The 20,126-nt window shown below is 41.9% G+C and overlaps 1 protein-coding gene across 2 annotated transcripts in view; it reads right to left on the minus strand.

The window, feature by feature from the left end:
• Window positions 1–4,189: 4,189 nt before the first annotated feature.
• The window catches only part of GABRB3 (gamma-aminobutyric acid type A receptor subunit beta3), a gene marked incomplete at both ends in the record, with an annotated part of 231,322 nt that continues 215,385 nt past the window's right edge, over window positions 4,190–20,126 (minus strand). For both annotated transcript variants that reach the window (XM_082618412.1, XM_082618413.1), the window contains 3 exons: window positions 4,190–4,531; window positions 13,097–13,341; window positions 19,666–19,818. In XM_082618412.1, the coding sequence (XP_082474538.1) occupies window positions 4,190–4,531; window positions 13,097–13,341; window positions 19,666–19,818 (740 nt within the window). The remainder of the gene's footprint in view (window positions 4,532–13,096; window positions 13,342–19,665; window positions 19,819–20,126) is intronic.

The raw sequence follows: 20,126 nt of genomic DNA on the forward strand, positions 1-20,126 counted from the left end.
ATTGTATCTATCACTCAGTTTTGCTGTTTTTTTCATGTCAAATAATACCAAAAAATTACATCAATGTGCTTAAGCAAAATTGGGTTTTAATTGATCTTTACAATGAAATGAAACCAATGTCGGAATTGATCATGACAGCAATCGCCTATTCCTATTAGAATAATCCTGTACTTACCTTGAACACACTCACTGACTTACGAAGTAGAAATATGAGACATGAATGACAAAATTGTTTCTGGGGCTTGCCCTAGGGAGAGGCATGGTACATGAGTCACTCTCTGGGAGGTGGCTATTTACCCAGGTGTTGGGAATTTCAGGAAAACATGGCACCTTTCAATGCAGTAGAAGAGGTAATAATCAATCCAAGGCACACTAGTTGTGTCCTGGGAAAATTTAATCCACCTGGGCAGCTCTTTGCTCCATGATTCAATGTTGCCCTGACCAATAGCTCATGTAAGGTGAGAGCTGGACTCTATTCCACGCGTAACAAAATATTTCACTGATTGTTCAGTTTTGCTTACATTAAAATGGCCCTAAATATGAACTGGTTTTCAGATGGAGAGCTAAATTAAGAATTATGGGATGCTTTATCATTTCAAGCCAGGAGATTCAAAGTTGGACACATCCTCTTTTTTAGAAGACACTATTGTGGGACAAACACGAATGGGATTATCTATGAGATGCTGAAAATGAACACCTCCAGCTGCAGTATGCCTGTCCCCTTAAAACCAGTCCCCACGTGCTTGGCATCACCTCTGAGAGGATGATCTCCTTGGTGAAAATGTTAATCTCATAGCTGGACGGTGAGAAGTGTCTTGATGTCAACGACTGAACGTGTCCAAAGTTCTGGGTGCTGGCACTAGAAACACATGGTACTACACATATACATGGGACAGGAATATTATCATGATATACACTGAGGTCACTTAGATCAGAGGAAAACGAGTGGGTCATGGTATAGACAGTGAAACCCCCTACAGTCCTGGGGCTGGTGAACAAGAACAATACTTGTTTTAAAGATTACTCTGTTATCCATCTTTCTCTGTCGGGATTTTATGTAGTAGGGCTCTGGGATTGTCTTGAATATACTTATATTCGAATATGGATAATAATAAACTCATAACAAGATTCTTCTGTATGCTTTGAGCCCCTGTGAAGCATTTTGGAAAGACAGGGCTATGTAGAAAATCAACTTTTTATTATGTTCAGTTGTTGAGAGATACCATTAGATTCCAATTTCAACTTTTCTCTTCTTATTCAAGAGGTCTGGACGAGGGTAACAACCACCTTACATTATGCCAGGGGTCCGTGTTCAGATTCATCAATACACCACACTCACTGGCTCCAGGAACTACTGTGCAGTAATGAAAGGGCATCGTACTAGAACAGAGAGCCAACCTCAACTCTCTTCTGGCAGCACAGAGTTCTGCTTCTCAACATTTCTCACAGCTTTTAAAAATGGAGAAGCTATAAAATAATTTTATTAGAAGAGTAATTTTCTTCTAAAATGGAGTAAAGCAAACACATACCCAAGGATCTCAAAAAGTTTTTTTTTTTACAGAATATATGTATGTAATTGTGTGTGTGTGTGCATGTGTGTGTGTAGTTACAAACACTATTTATAGTATAGCTATTATGTTTAACGTCATTGCAGTGTCTACAAAGTTGTGGATCCCAGTCTCGGTGCCAAATGCATATAAAAAGCTCAAAAGCTATTATGACTATACCATGCAAATTTATATCCAGAAAATCTTGGGACGTAGACTGCAGTTCTTCTGAGCCCCATGGGGTCTCTGCTTTTGACAGTTGGGTACCTCAACTATGCATCAAAAACATTTTGAATCACTTTTCTCCCAGAAAGAATGTATGTCACAGTTCTGAATATATAAATTGTACATTTAAATCAACCGTTGACAATTTTGTCCATGTTAATTTGCATTTTGGGGTCCCTCTTCTGCATGTGGAGCTCACTCCTTGAATCACTGATACAGAAGAAGATACCTGAAGTACTGAAAGGGATAAGGTCTTCACAATGTCCTTTTTTTTTTTTTTCTTTAACATGTTAACAATGATAAGGCCACTTACAAGGTTTTTCCCAATCTGTTTAACTTTTAGGATTCCCCCATTGTTACCCATGAAAAAAAATTGTCAGAAAAAAGTCAAGGAACAAGAAGTCACTGGCTACTCTCCAGATTAAAGTAAAACCAGAGAGCAGCGGTTGGGAGAAGATGCTGAAGAAAAATAAGAATGAAAGAGGGGAAAGGGTATAAAAATTGGTCACTGCTTCTAGCATGAGACTTTGTGGTCTGTGTAGTACCTGATGGTGGGTTTGACCTGTTACAAACTCTTACAAATTAAAGGTTGTCATCAGCCACCAAGGTAAATCAAGTAGTGGTCAGCTCCTGGGGATAGCCCACAGCACATACACCCGCAAGGAGGGTGGTGTCCCTACCAGTGGGGAAAACTGGGGTCAGCTCTGAGAATACTGGGTGAGACTCTGGTCATTGGTTTTGGATAGAACAGAGAGGGTGAGGCATATGTGGCATTTTGGGATAAAGTATTAATTTAGCAGTTCTTTCCTGAATATTTTGCTTTTTTGTTTCTCCAAATGCTTAACTTCACTGTGACATCTGTTTGCACAACTGTAGTCATTTCAGTTTATGGATGCCTGTGATAGAAATATTGTTTACAAAAAATATATCATCTCTTTTTTTTTTCTTTAGAAAGATCTCATCTAAATAGTAAGTTAAGGTTGCATCTATGAAACCGGTGCACCTTGTCTTGTTTCTACGAGCTTTAAAAAGTCCAAATACTGATGAGGCTGTGGATCGGAAGGAACCAAAAGTGACTGTGTTTGTTGTCATGTTGCTCTCCTTTGCCTCAAGAGAACGGTCATGGGTCCCTGGGTGATGCATGGTGTGGACTGGTCGTGTTCCTGCAGCATCCTAGTTACACTAGGAGTAGTTGGATGTGCTTATGAAATATGTCAGATATAGAAATAAAGGCATGAAGATGTTTCTTGGTTTCTGAAATTGAACAGAAATGTTTTTCGTTTCGATCTTAATTCTAGAGAACAGAAAGTAGTTACATCACAGAAAGAAAATATGACATCGCATGCTGCCATGATAGCAAGCGTAAGAAAGAAAATCTTGGTAAATATACATATATATGCATATTATGCAAATATATTTGATATTAACATACAATGTTATGAGTGATTGATAACTTAAAGACAAGGGGGAAAATCATCCTAGATGGTTTTACCTTAGAGTAACAAATAACCTGAGACGTCTAAGCTTTCCGTTAGATACCAGGCCTAGAAATCCATAAGAGATGTAGAGCACGTGCTCACTGACTGAAATGTCAACTCAACTTTGCCAAAATGTGCTGCCGTGTCCCACATGATGCGGAAGCTGGATCCACTCCAAGTGAGCAGAGAAATACACTGTACAGGCAGAGTACTTACAATGAGATGCCATCCATCCCCGATGGGATTTCAAAAGATGGACGTGCAGACATCAGTGTGAGCTCTACCTATGTTTAAGAAACAGGTGAGCACATACCAGAGGCTCACCCCACCCATGGAACCGTACAGAAAAAGTCTGCCCCACGAAAACAAATCCCATTGCCAAGAAAGCCAAAAAGACTTCACTTAATAAAATGAAAGAGAGGGTATGAAGTGTGACCGGTTTTAAACTAGCAATACCACTGTATGAGTTTTCGAAGAATAACAAAGTTTCTTCCTGATTTTTAAACTAAAACATCTAACTAATGATAGTAAAAGACAGAGTTTGGGATGATATTGTGTTTCGCGCCCTCATTCTCAAGGCATAATATTTAGACGATGCTTGTCCCTTTCAATTAAAAAAGAAAAAACTATGACTTTCTTTAATATGCATCCTGTGTTAAATTGTCCATAGCTGCAAAATGTATATATGTATGTGTATTTGTTTGACATACACATGGGTACTCACACCTGTGTGTATAAACATATACACACACATCCTCATATACACGTGTATTTTATATATATGCTGAGAAAGTTCACATATATATACAATTGCGTATGTATATATGTGTGTGTCTGTGTGTGTGTGTGTCTGTGTGTGTACAGGTATAAAAACTTGACAGGCAGAGTAATATTTCACTCAGTGTTAAATGAAGTCTTTGAAAAATCAAGTACAGTCACTCAGTTAACATAGTACAGCCAGTAAACTAAGTTGAAAAGAGAAAAAGTGAATGGAAACACGATCCGGGACCATCTGTCTATGGCATTCACATCGGTTAGATCAGGGATTTTAATTTTGAGCTGTGAAGACCTCCTCCGTAGATGGGTCTTCTTGTGCGGGATGCTTCTGTCCCCCATGTGTCGCCCATGCCCTTCCCGAGGCATGCTCTGTTTCCTGTACTGGATTCCTGAGTTGTCAAAGGATATTGCTGAATTCCTGGTATCACCAATGCCACCTGTGACCTCATTCATTTCATTGTGAACCTCTAGCGATGTTAACAGAATATTTCCATGAGCATCCACCTAATTGGAAGAAAACACACATTGTTAGACAGCTAGCATAGCATGCCAATAAACCTAATTTCTACATACAAACCCAGGAGAGACTTACGTCATGCAGCCATGTCACATATAGTATGAGAAATTGCACATCTGTCAAAGCCAGCACTCTATTTTAGTGGAAAGTGTCATTTTGTGGGCTTAACTGCAGGTTAGAGTTTTGATTTCCTTGATTTAAAAATTCTCATGTAGAAAATTAGATAAAATAAGGGAGCCCTTTTCAAATTGAAATTCCACATTATGGGTACAAGTCCTTATTGAAGACAAGATTAAAGTACAAATGTCTTTCAAGATGTTAACAGGTATTATAACCATTTTTCACAACTATACACTGGATAGAAACTATACTCTCCCATTCTTCTTTGGATGCCGATTTGTCTCTTCTTCTGATGGTACAAAAATATCCAAATTACCATGAAGAAACAAACGAGTACTGTGATGAATGGACACACTTAATGACCTTGGTGGATTAGATAAAGACCCCCACCCAATACCCTCTCCTCACTCAATCCTGCTCCTGGCAGGAGACCTCCTTTTTAAGAGCTATATTTAAGATAGGCTAAAGTCCCTTCTTACATTGGAGCCGAACTTTAAAATAACATTTTATTCTGTGCTAAATACAGCTTCAGACCTTTCATGATGACGCCAATGGTCTGTTTTACTTATTGGTCTGCCACTAAACTTTCATGGAGCTTGCCTGAGGCTAGGCCTTAAGGTAGATATACAGGAGGTGAGCTTGGGAGAGAAGACTCCCAACACGAAGAGTAGGGGCCCGTGCAGATCTCTGACTGGTGCTAGGACTGCAGGTAGGATGGCCCCAGACACCAAGGTTGTCTAGACACAGGAAGGGCTGCCAACATCCTGAGGCCACTCAGGCTCTGGCACAAAGGCACCAAAAAAGACTCAGAGGTCCCCCCGCCCATGGTTTGAGAATACCATTCAATTACGCTTGGGGAAGGAAAGGTGTGGTCATCATGATGTCACCCCTTTCTCCCCAGACCTTTGAGTATGTTATGCAAAAGGGACTTTGCAAACATAATTAAAGTCATGGACCTTAAAATAGAGAGAGTAGCCTAGATTACCCAAGTGGGCCCAATCTAATCACATGAGACCTTAAAAGCAGAGAACTTTCTCCAGCTCGAAGCAGAAGAGAACGTCAGAAAGATGTGGCAGAAATTGAAAGCCAGAGGAATTTGAAGCGTGAGGACTGGATTCACCCTTGATTGAGAGAACTTCAGGGGAGGCCTGAGAAGAAAGGGGCAGCCTCTAGGAGAAAAGACGGGCCCTGGCCAACAGCCAGCAAGGCAACGGGGACCTCAGTCCTACAACCACAAGGAACCATGGTACCCACTGAGCTGGCCCCACTATACCCAGACTTCTGACTGACCCAACTGTGGGATAACATTTGGGTGTTGTTTTAAGTGTTAAGTTTGTGTGGCTGTAATCAAAACTACTACAGGACAAAAAAGGGAAGATTTCAGAGGGGTGATGAATTTGAACTGGGCCTCAAGAATGAGTAGAAATTTCTCAGGCAAAAAGCCAGAAAAACATACAGACAAAGCCTTGAAGAGTGGCTGAAGTATTTTGAGAAGGGCAAACTAGTTGAGTGGGACTCAAGTCCTGGAGAGAATGGATGCACACGCTCAGCTCCTGGCCCATGCTCAGCTGGAGATAGAGGAGGTGACTGTCATTCTCATCCCTGTCATCATCTACCTATCACTTTATCATTACAGGAAAGAAAACCTGGTGGTGAATGGGAAGCAGATGAGAGTCAAGCCATTAAAGGAATTTCACCTTTACCCTTTAGGTCATGAGAAATAAAAGTGATTTCTAAGTGAAATAGTGACACATTTCTGAAACCCAACTTAAGTGGCAGAATAAAGAATAAAAGATGGATTTGAAGGGAGAAAGTGAAGAGACAGACCCTAGTTGGTGTGCACCACACTGGTCTCTGTTCCTTGAGGGCAGTCTGGGAGCGAAATGCCAGGAGGTGGTGAGTAACTGCTCCCCGCCAGCCACTGCAACCCATCCCAGCATTTCCTCTAGGCCACGCAGGACACTCAGCGATGCTTCACCACCACCTGGTCATTTCTGTATCTCTGCAGTTAAGAAGGTGGGAAAGGAGTGGAGAGAGAGTTACTCATCACCCTGCTCCCACCCGGCCTCCTGGCCCTTCCTGAGCTCCCTGAAGAAATCCTCGCAATGTGGACTTAGGGTGCAGCAGCTGGCCCATGTTAGCCTGAGTTGGGCTCAGTGTTCCTGCCTGATGAGTGAGAAGGGCCAAGGTGGGATGGACTGTGGTCTACAGTCTCCTGAGAATGGAAGACAGCCCACCTGGGGGTGCCGGGAGACATGAATAGACCAAGATAATACCATACGTACTAGGGAGCAGGCTTTTCAGGGAGACCCATTCTTGGGGAAGGAGCAGAGCACTGCCAGAAGAAAATTAAAGTTTTATTTATTTTTATTCTAAAATGGAGGTTAAAATTCTAATGGGGCTTGTATCTCAAAAGTACCAGGAAGAGTAGACCTTTGTAAGGACTTGTGTTCTATATCTGCTCTTTTCATCATCTCCCCCCGGAATGATTGGCAGTAAAATCCTTACAAGAAAAAAAAGTCTATTTTCCTGTTTGGGGGATCAATGAGGCATCCATCCGGTGGTTTGGAGCTGAGTCATGTGGGAGGAGCAGCCCAACAGGTAAATGAAGGTGTGGCTGAAACAGAAGGAGACAGCAAAGGAAAGGCCAGCAAGGGACTGGGCAGTAGCATGTCCTCCGTAGAAACCACCTAGGAACTGGGGGTGTGCTGGGGCTACCGGAAGTCATCACCCTCCCTAAGAAGGGGGTGATCTGGACCTGCTTCGGAAGTTGTGGGCAGTTGGCCCTAAGGCAACAAGGAGGTGAGGGTGATGGGCAGATTAGCTGGCCTTTACTGAAATGCACGGAGGAGCAAGAGGTCCTTGCCCTCAAGGGGTAGAGCAGGTGAGAGCTTCAAATAATCAGCAAATGCATTTTAGAAGATACTGCCTATTGCCCTTAAAGCACATTTTAAAATACATGCCAACAATTCCATCTCTTTTCTAGCTATCAAAAATGCCATATGCAAATCTCCTTTTATCAAAATCTAGGGGATTATGATGAATGACTTTGTAGAACAAAATACCAATAAAGGAATGTCTATTATTTATTTTTTTTTTTTGCGGTACGCGGGCCTCTCACTGTTGTGGCCTCTCCCGTTGCGGAGCACAGGCTCTGGACGCACAGGCTCAGCGGCCATGGCTCATGGGCCCAGCCGCTCCGCGGCATGTGGGATCTTCCCGGACCGGGGCACGAACCCATGTCCCCTGCATCAGCAGGCGGACTCTCAACCACTGTGCCACCAGGGAAGCCCAGGAATGTCTATTATTAAAGAAGGAAAAGAGTATTCTGTGATACATTTATTAGGTAGAACTTTGATGGTTCTAATGACGCAGAGTTTCACCTGGCTTTAAAGGTATGTTTATGTATTTTATACATAGTAGCGTGAAGTAATAACCTATAAGGGAAAAGAATCTGGAAAAGATTCTTATGTATGTATACATTCATATTTGCATGTATAACTGAATCACTGTACAGTATACTTGAAACTTACACGATATTGTAAATCAACTATACGTCAATAAAATTTTTTTAAAAGATGTAGTTCTAATTAGAAAAAAAAAAAGGTACATTTATGAACCATCCCCCCCTTCCCACTAGAAGAGTGAGAAAACACGTGGCTTCAGTGGAACCAAACAGATGACAAACACTACTCATTCATGGACACACATTCCCTGAGCACTTGCCACATCCAGCCCCAGTGTGCACCTTTTGGTAGATGCAAAGAATGGGATGCTGTCTAGCACAGAAGGCACAGTGGCCACATGAAATGTGACCTGCTATCTATCTCCGAAGCACAGAGCATGTGCCCTGGAGGTTAGAAGAACAGGGACAAGACCACCTGCTTGGAGTGGGGACTGTCAGAGGCAGGATGGGAACAAGTGGTAGACAAAATCAGGAAAACATCATAGAGAAGAGCATCTGGGTTAGGTCCTGAAGGAGGGGAAGATGTGGACAAAAAGAGAGGGATTCTGGGAAGAGGGAATCAAAGGCAAAGAGATAATAAGGTGTATGGTGATTTCAGGAAGCCCACAGGGAGAGTGAAAAAAAACATAAGAAGGTCAACTGGATGTTGAGTTGATTTTTCAAGATTTAATGACAAATCTGTACGAATCAGTATCCTGTCTTCCCTTATCACTTGTGGCCAGTTTTGTGCATTTGGAAAAGAACTTTGGAGGGTGGGTCCAAGTCTGCACTCTTGGATTCCAGTGAAGGAAACCCACCCTGAGGGAAGCCGAACCTGATGTTGTCAATGTTTACAAAGTTGGGGTGCCCGGGTGCTCTGACACCTGTGGCTGCCTCAAAGCTGTTTGAGAACCAATATGGTTGCATCACTCCATTTCAGAGTGGGGTGAACAGCTACAATGGAACAATCATGTCAAAAGGAACTTGAACATATACATGGAATTAATAAGAGCTTAGAGTAAATTAGTTTGGCTGCTTTTGACATAGTTTTACATTTGCATAGTTTTCATTTAAAAGTGAACCAGTGTGTAGAAAATTTACACTGAAACTACTAGAAGGTATTTTTTTTCTGCAAGAATTAAAGGGTTACTAAAATCTATTAAATCTTAGAAACGCAACATTTTAAACAAATATTTCCAGAAGAGATGCTAATCTTTTCCTATCATCTAGAATTTAAATCTTAAAACAGATGGGATTGTAAAAATGTCCTGTATAGAATGACAGTGATGACTTGTAATTTCTGAAGCATTTCATGAATACTACTTATTTTGAGGAGTTTGTCTCATATCTACTATAATTAGATTCATTGATTTCAATGTAGTTTTTCTTCCCGCTCCATAACCTGGACAGGCAGAAAACATTCAGAGATGAAAAACACCTCATGTGGAATGTATCCTAGAGGGATTTTCATTTTTTCCAAGAATCTGTCACCAAATTGGCACACTGTTGACATCTCATTCTCTACTTACCTTCAATCTTCAAAATGAGTAAAATATTCTAGTTTCAGGAAAATAAGGAACTATTTATCATGTGAGAAATGAAATCTTGCTCTTTAGTAAGAGGAATGATGTCAAGCCTGCAGCTCTGATTCCTTGGCAAGACTTTCTGCCACTTCATGAAATTCAAATACCATTTGGTTAACTTGCAAAATATCACACGGCTTGTAACCATAACACATGCATTACAACCAAAGACTAACTCTTGGGTATAGAAACAACTCAAGAACAAACAGAGGTTAAGCACAAATAAATTAAGGTCAGGATTTTCATTGCACCGCTGGTCTGAGGAGAAACTAAGTGACTATGTGAACACTGCCACTAAGTTAAAATAGAGTTCAATCACTAAATTTAAGGAAAATCTACTCATGGTCTGACATTAGGTTCAATAGCGTCATGGTCACGTTGGTGGCCTGCAGAACCCCTGAGGACACCACCCTGAGATCTCTTACAGGACACAAGCAAAGACAATGACAGTACAAGTCCTTGCTGTCACCCAGTGTCCATCAGTCCAAGGAAAGCTTCAGCCCCCGAACCTCTTGGCTCCCAACTATGACAGAGGAGCTCCTTGAGGCCATTGCTGGCCACACTGATAAACAATCCCAAGAGATATCACTGAAAATGAATGAGTGAATAATTATAATTACAAAGGACTCTTAAAACTGTTGGCCTGTGCATAGTGCTATTTCTGTTTGGCATTAAATTTTTTATTCTTTACTTTCTTTTAATTCATTCGGATCATGTGATATGAACTTTTGGGAGGTGCATTTCTACTTTAAAATTATCACTAAATTCTTAGGTGTGGTCAGCAAAAATTTTTTTAAATTGAAGTATAGTTGATTTACAATGTTTCAGTTATATAGCGAAGTGATTCAGTTATATATATATATATATATATATACACACACACACACACACACACATATATATGTATATACATACACTCTTTTCCATTATATGTTATTACAAGCTATTGAATATAGTTCCCTGTGCTATACAGGGTCCTGGTGGTTTATCTATTTTACATATATTAGTGTGCATCTGTTAATCCCAAATTCCCGATTTATACCTCCCCCCACTTTCCCCTTTGGTATGCGTACGTTTCTTTTCTATGTTTGTGAGTCTATTTCTGTTTTGGAAATAAGATCATTTTATCATCTTTTTTTTTAAGATTCCACACATAAATGATATGATATTTGTCTTTCTCTGTTTGATTTACTTCACTTAGTATGATGCTCTTGGGTCCATCCATGTTGCCGCAAATGGCATTATTTCATTCTTTTTTATGGCTGAGTAATATTGCATTGTATATATGTACCACATCTTTATCCATTCATCTGTCGATGGGCACTTGGGTTGTTTTCATGTTTTGGCCATTGTGAATATAGCTGCTATGAACACTTGGGTGCATGTATCTTTTCGAATTAGAGTTTTCATCTTTTCCAAATATATGCCCAGGAGTGGGATTGCAGAATCATATGGTAACTCTATTTTTGGTTTCTTAAGGAAACTCCATACTGTTCATCATAGTGGCTGTACCAATTTATGTTCCCACTAACAGTGTAGGAGGGCTCCCTTTTCTCCACACCCTCTCCAGCATTTGTTGTTTGTAGATTTTTTGTTGATGGCCATTCTGACCAGTATGAGGTGATAACTCGTAGTTTTGATTTGTGTTTCTCTAATAATTAGTGATGTTGAGCATCTTTTCATGTGCCTGTTTGCCATCTAGTCAGCAACAGCTTTTAATGTCTACCTTTAAGAGCATCAAATATGCATTTAAAACTAGCATACATGCATTTGTATGTATGAGCTGATGTCTACTACAATTACAGATTTTTAAAAATATGAACATACAAAGGCTTTAAGAAAACTGCTGGGAAAAGAGAAACAGATTTTCAGAAAAGCAAACAGTAAAAATGGACTCTTGAATTTTCCTCTGCATCTGATTTATAATATATTATTTCTACATTCTGCTTAATTTAGTCTGTGGATTTAGAGATTTGGGGGATTTTGTTTCTTTTTGTTTTAAATTTTAAGCTTCACACTCAAAAAGATATTTCTGTAGCACAATTTAACCTTTCTAAAGAGTGTCATTTAGAATAAAGGAAATAAAATTGAAATCTGTTTAAATTATGAGGGAATTTGGAAAAACAGCATTGTATGTGTCTGCATGTCTGTGTAATGGAAAATATAATGATGTGATGAATTCTAGTTTCCTTGGAAACAGTATTACCAAAGTATACTGTGTATGCATAATAGGATGTGGACTAATTTAGAAACACACCAGTATGGTGCTAAGTATACTTTCCAGTAAGAAATTCAGGGTCATGTTGCCTGTGGAAGACTGATTTTATTCACAGATCCTAGTTTCTCTGACCAAGTCTATTTATGTGTTGCTGAAAGGATAGGAGCCATTTATAGCCATTTACCTTCACTCATTCATGAACATACAGGTACCTATTCTGGGCCACTGGTGGGCCATGGGCACAGCACTCCTCCAGGGAGCTTCTGCACCCCTGCGAGAGGCTTGGGCCGGCAATGCACCAAAAGCACCAGAAAGAACAAGGAAACCTCACGAGCTTGAGAAATAAGTATGTTTAGTAAGAAGAATTTAAAAGTAAAGAAATATAGGAACAAGCCCAGTATGTAAACGGGTGGAGGTATATTTTTGAGGACTTGAAGGGATGCAAGAGGTAAAAGGATAAAGGTAAAAATTTTATAGAAACGACAATGTGCTTTCACTAAAATAGTATTTATAATTGCAATAACATATTGCTTTTATTAAAAAAATAAACCAAAATGACATCTAACTGCAAAGTTTGTAATTGGAAGGATGTAAGCGTGAGATGAGGAGGGCTGGAGAGGGACCTGATTGGTGTGCTCTCTCTGGGTTCAGAGCCCACGGGTCCTAGAGCAGCTCCCTGATTGGCCGCTGCTGTCCTGGGCTGCTTGCCTGGCATTTTGCAGAACACAGCCAGCAGGGCTGGGCCAGGGCAGATGCACGAGAGCCCTGGGACAGCACACTGCTCCTGCCCTGCACTACGGACCCTGAACCAGGGCAGGTGAGAGAGGGGGCTGTCCACGCCGTGCAACGAACAGCAGCATGCTGGCTATCACATTTGTAATTTGACCACTGAAGGAAAACTGCAACATTGTTGAAAATGCTTTTGCCTGTCAAGTTTGGGCCCCACACCCCAGAGATCCATTCATTCCGATATCTTTCCTTTTCTTTTCACAGGAAACTGGCAAGCTTTTGGCTTCTCCAACTTCTGCACCAATTTTGCTTTTCTATAAAACTCAGTGACTTGCAGACGCCACCTTTCAGGCTACGATCAACAAGCATGCATCACTCCTACTCAAAGGCCGTGATGCCGCGGGGTCTGTGGGTCTGGGAAAGACAGAGTGGGGGCGGCCGAGGCCGAGAGGCCTACCCGGTTGCTGTCACCCTTTGAACGGTCATTCTTTGCCTTGGCGGTCTTTTCCGCAAGCTTCTTCTGCCTTTGAGGGCCTCTTCCAAAGAAAATGTAGTTGACAAAGGCATACTCCAGAAGGGCCAGAAACACAAAGACAAAGCAGCCCATGAGGTACATGTCAATGGCTTTGACATAGGGGATTTTGGGCAACGTCTCCCGAAGATGTGTGTTGATGGTCGTCATGGTCAGAACGGTGGTGATCCCTGTAAAAGAAACGGGAGCGTGAGAGGCTGCAGGTCCACTGCTCGGTTCCTCACTTTTCACTTTCCTGCTCTATTTTCTCAAACAGTGTGAAGTAGTTGAAAATCACGGTTGAATATTGTTGGGTGATTGAAACACAACAGAATATAGAACACACAGTTTGGGCAGCAGGTCACACCTCAGGCTGGGGAGTTAACATCTCTTCCCTCCCCGCGCCACCTGGGAGGCGCCTCCCACTGCACCTGGCCCGTGGATGGAGGTGGATGGAGAGGGGTCGGGGACAAGGCAGAGGCTGCCCTGCATGAAAGCTGGAAGAAATGAAAATAAACCCGGAATTTATCATAAAACACTAAGTGTCTGGGTGAGAAGCTTCTGGGAAGAAGAATGAATCTGGGGAATCTAGGAAGGCCATGTGTGGCCGCTAGTGAAGAAGATGATTCTTACGACAAGGCCTTAAAGCAAGGGGAATGAGGCAATGACTTAAAGCTGCTAAGGACGGGAGCCAGTCCTGAGCTCAAAGAGAGGGAATGTTCGAGTGTAGCTCCGGAGAACAGATTACCTCTCATAGCAACTTCCTGCCCCAGCTAAGAAAGAGGCTAATAAGCTGTGCAGCACATATTGGCTGTGGGCAAGGGCTAATGATTTTACCCAAAGTATAGGATCTTACCATGCTCTGGGGCAAGTGGCCAGATCTCTGTTGGGTTTTTTTTGTTGTTGTTAAATGTCATTATTTTGAATTCTTTAGATAGTGTCAGGTGAATAATACCATTTTTCCCTAAGGGAGCTAAGTTTAGTCTCTAAAAACATGTAAGGACCATATTTTGTAATTCTCCCATAGCAGTGGGCATGTTCTTGGTGTACAAAGATTCCATATGGGATGATCTGAAGCCACAGAGAGCAGGGGACCCATTGGCTTGTGACATGACCGCAGCTGCTGAGCTGAATGAAGCTACGTGTGTGGGAATGAACTGCATCACTCACTTCTCAGTGGCACGGGCATTACTGCAGCTGACTTGCTCTCTTTGAGACAGTACTTTTGATATATTAAGAAGTCTCAAAAAAGTAAGGCAGCTCCAAAGAGCCAACTCTTTTCTACCCATGTGACTGGTACCATGGAATGTGATTACTCATGTTTCTTCCAGGACCCAAAGGAGAGGGTCACTGCCACATGAGGACTTCTCTCAAGGAGACTTGCAAGGTGAGAGCCTCAGCCATGGTCCTTCAGCCGTAGTAACCCAGAAAACCAATGATGTCCCCTAGACCAGCAGGTGGTTCAAGACCAAGAGGCTGACCACCCAGATACATGGTCCCACCAGACCACTTCTCTGACCCCACTGGACCCCCACTCAACTCTCCGGGGAAGGGGTTGGGTTTGTTAAGTGTCTTAGTCTGATGCCCTCTGGACTCCCATCCCATACTTGGATGAGTGCCAGAGTGTAAGGGTCCCCTCACTAGTGACCACCTGGAGAAGAGGGAAGAGAGCCCAGGCTTCCATCCCACACATGCTGAGCTGCTGTTAGCAGGAGACGAGGGAAGCGAGGAGCAGAGAACCTATTTTCATGTCTGACTGCAAACCAGAGCTGATGATGAATATATGGAAGTCAAAGACGTCAGGATATTTTAAGGCTACCCTTTAACATAAAATTCAGGTGTACCTGGGGACTTATAAATCTGAAAATGGCAATGGGATAATTATAGTTTACAAAGAAATGTAAAAACACCATGCAGATGCTACAAAATTAGGTGTTCTCACTATTATTCAAAAATTTTGTAATGTTGCCACAGCTTATTTTTTTCTTTCCAAATGGACTTTGGAAAGCGCTCTGCTTTAGTCTTTGCTTTGGCTCTCCAGTTGATTATCCTGAGTGGATGTGTATAACACAGGCCTCAGTAGATGTACCCAGAAAACGGGCTAAAGTAACACAAAACAGGGACGGCCAGCACATGTCAACAAGCACTCAGACTGGCAAAGGCGAGGAAAATGGGCAAGGAGGCTGGCTTCAGGCCCATCAGCGCCAGCTCAAGGAGTCCCTTAAGAGTAAGGTTTTGTGGTGAGTAGTGTTCCCTGGCTTTCCAGCTTGGGATCATATGACCTCTTAGCTTGAAAGGCCATGCATTCTCTAATTCTTTGTATCGTTTTCCTTCCTATCAAGATAACCGTGGAGAGTGGTGGATGCAGTGGTTCACGGCCTGGATAGTAGAACCACATGGCCCAGGCCAAAAGCCTGGCTCCATCACATCCCAGCAGCAGGACCTGAATGAGCTTGATAGGTCCACAACTGTTGTCTAAAGGTGTTGTGAAGTCTAAACACCTCGGTGATGGGCTAATGGTAACTGGCATTGTTAACACTCGCGACAACAGATGTTATTGTTATCAGCATCACAGAAAAATACATTTTCTGGTAGCCTCCAGTTTCTTGGCAGGAGACCCAGATCCGACAGCCTCGCTTTGAACTTCTGATCTCTAAAGGGGACCCCATCCAACGGCAGAATGGGAGACTGAGTGGTGCCTTCTGTGTTCTTCCTACATTTACCAAGCTGTTAAGTCTTGCTAACTATTAGCTTCAAATTATTTCTCATTTATATTAAGGAAATATTATGCTTGAAAAACTGCATTTATAAAGATGGTTGTGAAATAAAAATATAATTTATATCATTTAATCAAAAGATATTTAGGGCTTCCCTGGTGGCGCAGTGGTTGAGAGTCCGCCTGCCGATGCAGGGGACACGGGTTCGTGCCCCGATCCCGGAAGATCCCACATGCCGCGGAGCGGCTGGGCCCGCGAGCCATGGCCGCGGAGCCTGTGTGTCCGGAGCCTGTGCTCCGCAACGGGAGAGGCCACAGCAGTGAGAGGCCCGCGTACAGCAAAAAAAAAAAAAAAAAAAGATATTTAATTTTTCTTCTTTGTGACCTAAATAATGTGGCTTAAATTATTTTAGTGTAAATTTTCACTTTCAGAAGGACCAATACTATTATTCACTGATAAGTGGACTTCGGGATTTTTGAGGACGACCATGTAATTACAACTCCCAACTTTGTAGTCTGGCAGCTTCTACTAACAGTTCAATGGATGTGGGGGTCAGACCCTGGGCAGAAGAAGCATAAGATCCTGAAGCACACAGAGCATCTGTGCAGCACAGCTGGGTGAAGAACCAGCGTTTCCCTTCTCAGTAGAGACAACCCCTGACAATTCCAGGTCCAACAGTGCCCTGAGCTGGAGGGACATGCCAAGGAGGTCTTCACTGAGCACCCTTCTGTGCAGACCCGCACCTCTCAGACCTCATTTAGAAGTGGGGAGAACTCACCACTGTGCAACCATTCAGGATGAAGGCAAACAGCACTCTAAGCATTTCAAAGGGTGTAGCTCATGACAAGACACATGAAGTCAGCTGGGGGAGGGGGAGTTCGCCAATCAAAGTCCCCCAAACTATAGCCATATCCTCTCCAAGAGGCACTAAGCACATTAGCATCTTAAAGGTTCTCAGAGATTCCTTAATAAGAATGGTTAATAATAATTCTTGCTGACCTTTAAAAAAATCCATTATTTTTACAATGTAATAGACCAAAGAACCCTTCTGTGTATTGTCTATTGACACTGTAGAAATCACCTGCAGTGGTTAAGGGCCCTGGAGTCAGACAAACTGGATTAAAATCTTTCTTCTGACACTTAATATTATCTGACTTTGCACCAGTTATGTAGCTTCTCTGCACCTCACTCCCTTCTCTGTAAAATGGGAACGATAACACTGCCTATCGTGCTATGGATCTTCTGTACCATGGATCAGATAACCACTTTCCAATGACCTTGCACAGAACTTAGAACCTGAGTATTTGGTAAGTTTCAGCCTTAATGATTGTTGTGGTTGTTGCTGTTATTTAGGGTTCATTACCCGATGATACACTTTTCCTTAACCAGTTGGAGTTGCCGTGCTGTCACTTCCCAAGTCCTGCAGACCCAGGCTCAGAGACCATGTCTTGTGCAGAAGCTGGGAGAGAAGGAGTGAGAGGACTGGGGTCCCATGCTGAGAGCGGGACCTGCTGGACGTCAATCTGGCCAGACACTGCAGCCTGGAGATCCCAGCTGCCTTCTCGACCTCCAGGCCTCAGGTCCACCCCAACACTGGCAAATGCCTTCAATTCTGCCTCCCAGACTTCTGATATCCATCAGGACCTGCACACCTCCAGTGGTAATGCCTTAGCCAGTCTGGACAGACCACTCCTCTGTCCCAGCAAAACATGAAGCATGAAGCAAGTTCATGTTTTCATGAACATGAAAACATCCCAGAAGCATGATTGAGGTTTATAGTAACAATACTGAGTTGACATGAAAAACTGGAATCTACTTTCATACGCTGTAATGAGGCTATGTTGACTCTAATCCACTCCAGACAGATTATCTATTTAATATTGTGGAAGACAATGTTTAACAATTTAGGAGCTATAGAATTTGGATCATCCAGAAAATTGAGAAATTTGCATTTTCAGTAGACCTCACTTTTGATGATGCCAGATAATTCTGGTTCTTTGGTACTCATATTTCTCTAATTACCTCAAAAATAACACATTCTCTGAGGCAGATTCCCTGGAAGCTCAGGAAGCTTCAGCTTCTGATCTTCTCTAATACAGGCCTCTTACAGGCTCGGGAGGGGTTCCGGAAATTCTGTATTTATGTATTTTATATTCTTTTTCTTAAAGAGAGCTCCTGAAGTTGTATAAGCTAGAAGCTCCACAAAATTTGGATTGCCCTAGCAAATTCATTTTAGCTGTGAATTTTCCAGGTGAGAAGAGAAAATCGTTTAACAAAGAGCAATCTAGTAACATAACAAAAAAGGCAAAACCTACAGAAAGGACTGATGTTACCTCTGCAAGTGTAACCTGCAGATGTAACCTCTGCAGGTGGTAAAAAATCCTGAAGGTGTTTTCGAGAGATTTTTCCTTTACCAAGCCCATTAGAAATAGATTAACAGCACTTTTGATTTTTTGATACCTTATTCTGCTCAAAGTGTTTTTACATTCACCTAATACTTTAGAGATAACTACCTAAGTTTCTTAAGTCACTGTTAAATGTTATTTCATTAGAAAAAAATAAGTCACTGTTAAATGTTATTTCATGAGAAATCTAATCTTGAATCAGTGCGAGTCACCTGTCTTTGCGTCTAAACCAGACGTCCACTTACGCACATGTACACACATTCTCCTGGAAGCATGATGCTAAGCAACTTATATTCCTGGGAAGAGATGGTAAATAGAAAAAGTAAGAAAGAGGGACAACCAGATCCCTGAATTCTTATGCTTCTCTGCAGGCTTACCAGCAGATGTGTTGTAATCCTTTCCCATCAATTTTGAAAGGTATTATTGATGACTTCACTCCCAGGAATTAAATTCAACCCTACCCAAAGAAGGGATAAACTGGACAATTGTTCTTCAGCTCTAAAAGCTCAGTACTTACCTAAAATGTATTTAAATAATTATTTTGTCCATGCAGTTTCATAATAATTAGCTCAGTAGAAAATAATGTTTCTGAAAATATAAGCCTTCCCTTAATAATTAAAAAATATTAGAAATCATACTGGAACGTATAATATATATTGTACATCAGCTAATAATCCAGTTGTCAAGTGACCAATGGCCAGAAGAGATCACTAGAGTTCTTGGGAACCACTCAGAATTTTTTTTTTTTTTTTTTTTTTCCGTACGCGGGCCTCTCACTGTTGTGGCCTCTCCCGTTGCGGAGCACAGGCTCCGGATGCGCAGGCTCAGCGGCCATGGCTCACGGGCCCAGCCGCTCCGCAGCATATGGGATCCTCCCAGACCGGGGCACGAACCCGTATCCCCTGCATCGGCAGGCGGACTCTCAACCACTGCGCCACCAGGGAGACCCCCACTCAGAATTTAATATCACCTTTTAGTGCTCATTAATTTGTGTAATTCCAATTGTATGGTATAACATTTGACTGTTTTTCTGACTTAAAAAAGAATGCACAATTAATCAAGTCTTCTTTCTGGGCAACAGAATAATTTTGAACAGGAGATGTTAATCCTTGCTTTAAAATTAGTGTCAAAAATAGTTTTATTATGCAAATATTTGGCAAGCATATTTTCCCTTTCATGGGCGTGAAAATTCACATTTGAGCCTTATAATTAAATTAACACATCAAGAGAATCATGCATGAAATTAGTGTTTCAAGATAAAAAGTGACTATATGGGCAAGACTGGTGTCATGATGTCAAAAAATTGTAGTTGAACTATAGTCTTTGAACTCCCTTAATATTGTAATGATATGGTGACTTTACATTTTAGGTATCATTTAAAAATAACACATACCAAGGGCAACTCTAGCCGCAGATGCATCATAATTGATCCAGAAGGATACCCATGAGAGAATTGTAATTAGGATAGAGGGCATGTAGGTCTGGAGAATGAAGTATCCAATGTTTCTCTTCAACCGAAAGCTCAGTGAGAGCCGAGGGTAGGCACCTATGGTAAACAGACAGGAGTTACACTGGAGATCAGACACAGCAGACAGAGTTTGCTTTGACTTCCAGGGGTCAACAGCATGCATCAGAATAGTCCAGAACGGAGGGGTGGTCCACAACCACGCAATCTGCCTCCGCGCGCCTAATGGTACCCATCGAGAACTTGGGAGAGGAATGATTTTCATTCTATGTACGAGGTCACGACGAGGATACTCTTCTAAGGTTAAATACTCAGCTGAGAACTGTCCCTGAGAAAACTGTGGGGGAAGCCTTTAGCTTAGAACACATAATAGTGCCAAATATCTCATT

The sequence above is a fragment of the Mesoplodon mirus genome, assembly GCF_964341445.2.
Source record: "Mesoplodon mirus genome assembly, chromosome: 4".
Taxonomy (NCBI): domain Eukaryota; kingdom Metazoa; phylum Chordata; class Mammalia; order Artiodactyla; family Ziphiidae; genus Mesoplodon; species Mesoplodon mirus.